The sequence below is a fragment of the Malaya genurostris genome, chromosome 1, assembly GCF_030247185.1.
Source record: "Malaya genurostris strain Urasoe2022 chromosome 1, Malgen_1.1, whole genome shotgun sequence".
NCBI classification, from domain to species: Eukaryota; Metazoa; Arthropoda; class Insecta; order Diptera; family Culicidae; genus Malaya; species Malaya genurostris.
In genome coordinates this window covers 100,241,850-100,251,297 of record NC_080570.1, presented here as the reverse complement: position 1 = coordinate 100,251,297, position 9,448 = coordinate 100,241,850, and the positions used below count along the sequence as shown (strand labels likewise).

Sequence of the window (9,448 nt, the reverse complement as noted above, 5' to 3'; positions counted from 1 at the left end):
GACGTAATCGCTCTTGTCGGAAGCGAAACTAGCTTTGCAAACGGCACAAAATACATCTGCTCGCATTGGCGATAGAATCCAAACTGATTCAATTTTTGTTTGGAGCTTTCTTTTACGTGATTTCGTTTGTAGCTTTTTCACTAATGGGCGGTCCTAGCGGCTATAAAAATAGCCGCATACGGAATTTTATTGTCGATTATTTCATTTCGGATTTGCATAATTTATTGAAAGAAACTATCAGTATGCTGTAGGGATTCGTTTCTAGCATTCAGAAGGACCAAATTGTGGAACTCACTACGATATTCACCGCTTTTCGGAACATTTTTCTCGAACGATTTGTTGTACAGCAGCAGATATTTTGTTCTCTTCCTCAGAACGCGTTCTGATTGGCTGGTGTTGACATGGGTCAAATGAGACAGGTTTTTCAATAGTGTACTATTGAAATACTTCAATGCTTTTGCTATACACGTTTAAGTTGAAAAATTTCGATTCTATTGGTAGTTAGATTATATAAATCCTTCGACAGATCACTGAGCTCTGAGCTTTAAAAATACGAGCAAGGCAAATCGACTCTTCTTTTATTAATCGAATACCTAATAATCGATTAATACGAAAAATCAGACATCACTAACCACCACGTCCGAATATCGAATCAACTAATAGCCTGAGCGTTTAAGATTTTTATAGCGACGTTGGGTAATACTACCACAAACGAATTTCCAGACATGACAGTCACGAACTTTTTTTTGCGCACATCTACGGTCCTCCGTGAAACTGGCACCAATGGTGATAAATTGGTTGCACTGCTGAGTTCCCATCATCACATTCATAATGCAAATGTCAAACCGTGAGAACCCTTTCGATTCGGTAGCTCATTTGTATATATTGAGATTTTATGTTACCCTTAATATTTTGTTTGTTTTAAAGTAATCGTCTAATAACATGATCTCTCGTGTATTTAAATTGACTGCGAGAGAGTTTACAGCAGATTAGCAGAAGTATTATAGCAGTTACATTAAGGAAGTTACAATGTATACTTTTCGCGTTGGAAGTAATGGTACATACGATTACTTTCTTGAGCGCCAAAGAACCTCTGAAAGCACGTAGTTCCAAATGTTAACAGAGTAGATTGCATAAATAATGTGAACAAATCGAAATAAATGGTTGACGAATATATGAAATAAATGAGTCTTTATGAACGTCTTTGTAATTGAACGCCTTAGCTTATGTTTTTTAGAGGAATATTCTACTGTTTTATTTCTTTCATTGTGGCACGGCGTTTGTGAATTGAAACGCATATGATGTAGAAGATTTATTGAAAATTTTATTCTCACTCGACAAAAATTTGACTATATTCTTAACAGCTTTCATCGAACAACCTGCTTATTGTCAAGGTGTCGAATTCCAAAAGAAGAATGAAATTATATGAAATACCAAGACTATACTCATTGCAGAACTTGATTTGTGAGCAACACAAAAAGAGAGAGAGGTATAAAAGCAATTTTAAAACAATTGTATATTCTTTCATGATAATTGCAAAAGGATTGTTTTATTATTCTATCAGTGTGTGTGTGTGAAATAAAAGCGATACATACTGTGTACCATAACAAATTTTATTTTGATAAAACATCAGTGGAATGAAAATTACACTCTTTGAAGGACAAGTTTGAGTCTTGGTTCCAAAGCAGTCATGTTACAGTCGAACTGTAAAATAAAATTATTTATTTCAAACTTTGAAATAAAATAAATAATCAAATCTTACTCATCAGTCTTATATTCCATCATTTTGGTAAATAATCATTTCTTCCTGCAATTTTATATGTTTTAATGCATCTGGCCGGTTTAAAAAATTGTGTACTTTCATGAAAATGCGCAATCCCCATTCATAAATTAACACTGAACTGAAAAATTCGCAATGCTGAAAAAAAAATTACTTTCAACTATTAAATTTAACATACACAAGTACATCACTCACCACTCCAAATTCTTGTTTTGAAAGTAGTTTCTGCTCCAAGTGAGTAATCATTTTTAGTTTATGCTCCTCGTTCAAAATGTTGGATAACTCCTCCCAATTTGTCAAATTCATTTTTTTTTTTAAGATATCTTCCGTACTTTTTGTACTGAATAAAAATGTACCGCAATTCGATTTTAAATTCATCGTATGTGCTTAGAATGTAATCAAGAGATAACGTGAGACAATCCCTAAAAAAAACCTTCGTTAAATTTGCACAATTGTAGCTGAAACTATTAAACCACCTCTGCTCGACATGAACTGTTTTTTGCTCTGGGAATTTGGAGACCAAATTTTCTAGCATTGTTACACATTTTTCCATCTCATTTAATTTGTAATCTTTCATGCCAGGTTGTGGATTATTGTCACTCGAAGAACTAGGGCCAATCTTGTTACAATCAATCAGTTCCGTTCTGTTATTTGAAACTTCAATTTCGTTTGGCTTTACTTTTGTAACTGGATCGTGTGAATATGATTTTTGCTTCATTGCTCGGATCTGGATGTTTTTATAGTTAGGTGATTTGCGTGTTCCGATCTTGCGCTTTTGATGACCTGGTTGCTTACTTTGGATGCCCATTCTTCGTGCTTTTCCGTTTTTTTTCGTTTTGCGATTCGTTTTGTTTGTCTTGTTGGTTATCTTCAACAATTGTCCTTTTATTAAGGTATTTAATGTGCAGTCAATAAACTTTGCGAAACACCCGGTGCACAAAAATGTTTCATAATCACTGTAATCGACATATTCAGCTAATCTATTTTTTAGGCCAAATCGGCTTTCGTTGAAAAAGTTAAAAAATTTTTCTTTGAAAGCTGTTAACAGAATTGTGCCAATCTCAATTGCTGTATTATTGGGGTAGTTGAATCGATTTGCATTAAGGTATTGTTTCACTCTACAAAACGAATAATGATGTTCGAGTATCTGGGATGCATCATGTTTCAGAACCATTCGTTTTCGACACTTTTTATGTTTCAGTTTAGTCACTGCATATCCAATAACATATACCAGAGCATTCATTTCAGCTTTGTCTGGTGATTGAACTTTGTCAAAAGCAATGGGTTGAAAATAGCGCATGCGACAATTTTCTGTATCGATTGCCAGTGGATCTTCTTCCGGTTCTTCTAGGGGATCAACTACAGTACTAAGGTCATCAGGTTCGCAGTTTGTATTTATAGTAGCATCCAAACATTTAGATACACTGCTGTATTTTAAAGCTGCTGCAAACTGATAGCAGTTTGGTGTATCATTGAACCCGCAACTACGTCTTATATTTGAAAATTCATTTTCCAACGCATCTTGACAAATATAATTAGTTCGAATGAATGGTACTCCATAACTTGTATTTAGAATAGTCCACAGCTCTCGAATCGTTTGTATGTTATGAAGGTATCCATTCAAGCATGGAGGATGCCGTTGAATTGACGTTAAAGCATTGTTCGCTTCTTGTGATGCCTAATAAGGATTGAAATGAATAAAAAAACACACAACTGCTTATGTTATATTACAACAGAAGAATCAAAGCACGTCGCTGGAATGAACATCATGCTTTTGAAAATATCCTCGATGTTGTTTAAGAAGTCCCAATGATTGCTATCTCCAGTTATTGCTGCTCTCAAGGGCTGTGAAAATTGGATACATAAAAATTGAGATAATACAGATAATAACGTAAATTTAGAGCAGTAATTGTTAGGAGTAAAAAGTAAAGAGCAAAGAGAAAAGTAAAAATCTGGAACAAATTAAAAAGAGATGAGGTAAAATCGAAGCGTAATATAATAAGGATCGGAAATTGAAGACAAAAGAACGAATGTTGAAGAGTAGGAAAACATAAATTAAAGAAATAATATTGAACGGTATAGAGTTTGAAAAGAGCTATAAAAAAGATGGAAGAATAAGGAGTGGAAATAAAAGAGATGGCGTTAATATTGCGAGCAAGGCGCACAGATATAAAATTGCGGAGTAAAGACTGGAGAATTAGAACTAAAGATGAATGAGACATTCCTAAACATAATGTCGAACAAAGTGCTGCAATATGATGAATTAATTATACTTACCTTGAGTTTATCTGATTTGTTACGCGAATTAAACACGTCAAACAGGTTGTCGAATATTTCAACAAACTCTGCTGTGTCCTTTGCTTCAGCTTCCATACACTCTAGCTGTACATAAAACTTTATAGCACTTGCGGTGGTTCGGCTTAAGGTACGAGTAGCGTTTTTAACACTCATTTTTGAAAACGGTGGCAAGAAAACGGCTTTTCTTGTTAATTTTGGAACCAACCGAGGTACGTTTTGCACATCTAGCGAGAATAGCTCGCGTATATGTTGAAAAGAAGCAATCTTATTTTTATAAAGCACATTTTTAGCGAACAGATTATTTCTCATTGACTTCAATAAATGAGGGTTATCGTAAAAAAATACAACTGGTTTGGAATCTACGAAAAACATTGGCTTATTGGTGTTAACGCCTAATGCCTTGGCCGTTTGCACATTTGTTGCGTGTTGGTCCATTACAACTACACTTGGAATGAAACCGGCTGTTCTAAGATGCTTCACTGCTTCAATTATTATTCTAGCTTGACAGTTACTGCCCAGCGTTGCATTAGCGAGAAAATAACCAAAAGTCTGTAACATTACAAAATTCGACATTGGTTTATATCATCGGAGTAATTAACACTAACCTGTTTATATTTTGAGCATACGCCTCTGACCATAATAGTAATGGCTTCATTTGCTAAGTTTGAAATATTGTTGTCCTCGAACGCTTTTTCTTCTCCGTCATCAGGCAGACCATAGAACTGATCAGTTTTTGAATGATAACCAAGAATAGGTTTTACTGCCATACCATCAATAAGAATTGCAACTATTTTATCAACCTTATTCATTGATCTCGTAGATACAGCCATTCGCTTTAAAATTTCTTGGTTGAATCCAGGAGTTATCTTAATGCTCTGTTGCCACCTTGACACAGTTCGTGAATGTGGCAAACAAATTACTTCTGTCGACCGCAAAGTTCTATATGCGGCTGCAGATCGTATTTTTTGTCGGACTGCAAGTGGTTTTATATCCCGATAACGTCTACCGTATTTGTTCTTCGTTGAGTTTTCAATTGATTCCAACAAAATTGAATTTCTTTGAACATATCTCAATACTCTTTTTTCCCTGTTCGTAAGTTTATGTTTATGTTTCAGCTGCGTCCGTAACTCATTAAGTTTCTTATTTTTCAATGTCAGAGAGATCTTCCTCCTCTTACACAAACGACGAAGGTTTTTAAGACAATTTTTTTCGTTTTTTAGGGCTATTTGAAGGTTAGAGACTTTGGTTTTTTCTGCCTCATACAGTAAGCGATATCGCGATACCTCGTTCATCGAAAAATTTGAAAAATTCTCACCTATAGAAATATATGATGTAAGAACAGGAAACAAAAATAGTTCAATATTATTTTCAAAATCACTACGCGATCGTGTACTCTGTCTTAATATTGAATGCCAGAAACTCGGAGATTCGTGAAATTTTTTTTATCTTTTACCTATTAACTGATTAAAGAAAATTCACCTTAGCGTATTTAGTATCAACATTTATGAATTGATATTATTTATATTACTTGAGACAATCAGATCACATCAGTGTGCAAAATTCAAATAATTTCCTAGAGTTTTCTACAGACAATGTCACATTCACCAGAACGTCGCTATCCGTCAAAATAACTGCTTGTAATTCTTATGGAATCAAAACATAAGAAATGTCGCCAGTTACGATATTGCAACGCTAGGTTGTTTAATCTAAACTGAAGCCGTTTTGGTGTTCAAACCATAAATTTATGTTTTACCTTTCATTCATTATAGTTATACCTGTAGCATACAGATACACCTATTACCTACCATTAAAAAATATCCCATTTACAACAAGATAACTAATCAAACTAGGTGAATTAATTTAAGTTGATGCTTGGTTTTTATTTTAATTTCATCTAGCACACATGTTCAAAAACTTATATGCAATAAAACCGTTTCTTCTGGCTTTGTTGCTATCTAAAAATTGCCCGGAGTACGAAGTTGTGTATAGGATGCATAAGGTGAAATTCTTTTCCTCCATCTCGTTTCTACAATCTCCAAGCCATGAATTACTTGAACTGTTTCAACTAAGCGCCATGCGTTCCCTTTCAAATGGATATGAATGGAGACGCATGGTTGTTTACGATTTTTAGTTACTTGTATTGCACAAACTGCTAGAATAATGCACTATGGGTTCCCTTCTAAAAAGATATGAATGGGGACGCATGGGTGTTCATGACTTTTTTTATATAAAAAATTTTCATTTATTTAAAAAAAATCTAGTGTTGAAAAATCCGAAAAAGCGTAATAAAAATTGTCGAATATTTTCATTGCAAAGATACATATTTCGGAAAAGTTTTATAATAAATGGAAAGTTTTTCAATAATGCTCGAAACATGTGTCCTATGTTTTCGTTGGTAGGGTTGCTTCGAAAACAGAATAAAATGAAAATAATAGAACATTTATAGCTCCGTCAATATTGAGATTGAAGGGATGTAAGTTTGGGAAAATCATTTCCAATCCGAGTTCTTTCAAATTTCTTTCAAATATGGTAGCAATCAATGTTCCATTTGTCTTAGAAATTCATGAAAATTTTAGATCTGGTATTATCTCGAAAAAAATGTTGCTTTTAAAAAATCGACTTTGAAACTATTTCTGGTAAGTTCCTCAATTGAGATAAAACTGGAGTTTACAATAAAATATTGCATACCAAGTGTAAATCATGGTTATAGATAATTTTAGAAACCATTCAATTCTATAAGTAACAAGAAATTTCTATTCGAAAATGTCCCAAGGCGTTTGATCGAGCCTTTTCAATTTAAACTTTACCGAAGCAAGCAATAATTGGCTGAATTCATTTCCATGGTATTTACAATTGTTAAATACTTCAAACCTCAATTAGAAAAAAATTTCTAATTCCCAAATATGTATATTTTCCTTAAAGTCATGTCATTCAAAAAGAAGCCATACTAAACTATTAATTACCTGTCAGGTCGTTCTGCACCAAATCAATTTCAAGCTGGTTTGATATAAACTCGGTTGGTACAGCATCAGATTTTAAGCTGCATGGAGTTTATGAAAAAAGTTGGAGTTTATGTTAATCCAAACAATAAAAATAATTACCCTTTCGATGTATTCATTGGATCTCGAAACATTGAAGGCTTGAAATGTACAGAGCAAATTCGCCGATGCTCTACTTGGATTCCTGAGCCATTCTTTTCCTTTCCAATGATTCCGCAAAACTCAATCCAATCTTGAAGTCTAGAAAAATTATTTATATTGTTCGTACGTTATTATAAGGTATACAAAACAAAAATTCATATCATTACCTATCTGTTTGCTTCGGAAATTTAAACAACGATACGAATGGAGATTTTCTCCGACAACTTTCAATGCAACACAGTTTTCCCATTTTAACTAACAACTCGTTATACGGTATCGAAATGAGTGACAATGTTGACATTTCATTTTGTTCTACTCATGGCACACTTTGGTCGAAATGATAACAATGCAATTAATCACGCGCTCCACCAAGCGGTGAGTGCGGTCATTTTAGAAAGTACCGGGAACAAACCAGATTTTTTTTAAAAGTTTGTAAGCACATACATGTCTTTATTATTTATCTTTGATACTACTTCGTTTACTATATAGGGGCAGCAGTGCTGCTGGAGATGAAAAAGAAAGGTTTCTTTTCTATTTCAGTAAGGAACGCGTGTGCCTATATTTTTGTTTAATGGTATTTTATTTTATATTATTTTTGCTTTTGTTACATAACTTGATATTATTATTTGACTCTGAACTCTACATCTCGAAAAATCAAAAATCGATTTTTTGAGGACACTGCCCGAATAAAAAATATTGTAGGAAAAAAATACGATATGTTGTTACAAAACCTTCCACAATTTTGCTTTGACCATTGAAAAATATTTTAATGTATTATTATACACTATTAAATTAATTGTGAACATGATTTTTACAATAGAATGTATAGGTTGTTAAGTATCGTAACAATTCAAATCATAAAATTTTCTCATACATGTTTTCTTGGAAAACAGTAAAATGTACAGTTTGCATATTGTTTGAAACACCACGTGTACAATAAATTCAATTGTGAATCGTAGAAACAATACATTGAAACGTTGGAAATGAAATAAATCTTGTCAAGACACAATAAAATGTATTGTAACCCATAGATTTAATTGTGAATCAATTGTTTATGATGTAAAATTAATGGTTTATTTTTTACGGGTGATTTTGCGAGCAAAAAAAGGTCACTCAACCTGGTTAACCCCTATGAAACCAAACACAAAAAATGAAAATCGGTATTTATCTGTATGTAAATTGATTTATCGGTATTTTAAGAGAGCTTATCTGTATTCCTATATCGAGTCCAAAAATCGGTATAGTTGGCAGCGCTGTATACTATGATTATTACTGCTCTTACACGTTCATTAAAAATAACATTACTTTTTAGTAATGACACTTTTAATGATCGTCTAAGGGCCGCATTACGGCCATTTGAAAAATCAAGCGATGTTCAATAATTTGACGTGACTCTTTTTTCAGTATAAAGCAGAGATGCCAGGTCTGCAGATTTGTCTGTAAATCTGCAGATTTGGGGTATAGTGCCGCAGACATTTTTTGTTGTGCAGACTACTTTTGAAATTCTCGCAGACTTTCGTCTATGTTCCGACCGAAATAGAAAACTTTTTTACAGCAGACGTGGTAACGCACAGCTCAAAACTGCAATATATTTGTCGTTAATTTTTTCTTCGTGATAATAAATTTACCTGGTTTACATTTAGTAATCTTCTCCGATTTTCAATTCTCGATCCGAACAATGTTTTCCTTTCCTTCACCTACTATCCTTTCATAAATATTATAATTAGTTCAATTTCACAATTCTTGCAATGTTTACTTACAAACTGAATATTTTAATGTTTCCAAAATCAAAATTCTTATAATTTCATCAACTTATTTCCGAAATCTATAAACCACGTTTCTTGCTCATAAATTACTTTCTTCTTGCTTCTCTTACGTTCACACCGATAAGTAGCGAGCAGCGTTGCCATTCAGTTCCTGTCAACTCGCTTTTCACCAGGGCTTGCGGACGTTCCCAGTGGTGTTGACATTTCCCCCGACCGTAACTCTGGTCCATACTCACAACCTTGACCAGATTTACCTTTAATCTCTAGTAAGGCTAACTTGGAAACTGGACGTCTAAAGACACCTTTCGAAGTTCGAACCATCGCTTGACGTATCCTTCCATCTTGGCCTCGAATTACATGCTCCACGATTCCCCGGACCCAAGTCCGCCTGTTGTCACCGTCGATGATGAATACGAGCTCTCCTACTTTAATCGATTCTTTGTCCTCGAACCACTTAGTACGAT

At 33.9% G+C, this 9,448-nt stretch overlaps 1 protein-coding gene across 2 annotated transcripts; it reads right to left on the bottom strand.

Annotated features, from left to right (window-relative positions):
- Positions 1-1,567: 1,567 nt before the first annotated feature.
- On the bottom strand, positions 1,568-7,693 carry LOC131425232 (uncharacterized). Of its 2 annotated transcripts, XM_058586946.1 has the most exons (8): positions 7,386-7,693; positions 7,180-7,317; positions 4,058-7,118; positions 3,512-3,625; positions 2,257-3,458; positions 1,976-2,202; positions 1,763-1,918; positions 1,568-1,704 (listed from the first exon to the last, which is right to left on the bottom strand). In XM_058586946.1, exons 3-6 carry the CDS (start codon positions 4,649-4,651, stop codon positions 2,034-2,036), a joined length of 2,079 nt encoding a protein of 692 aa, XP_058442929.1. In that variant the 5' UTR covers positions 4,652-7,118; positions 7,180-7,317; positions 7,386-7,693; the 3' UTR covers positions 1,568-1,704; positions 1,763-1,918; positions 1,976-2,033. The 2 variants fall into 2 exon arrangements, with proteins under 2 accessions (XP_058442929.1, XP_058442928.1); XM_058586945.1 differs by having other exon boundaries at positions 7,180-7,693.
- Between the last annotated feature and the right edge of the window lie 1,755 nt (positions 7,694-9,448).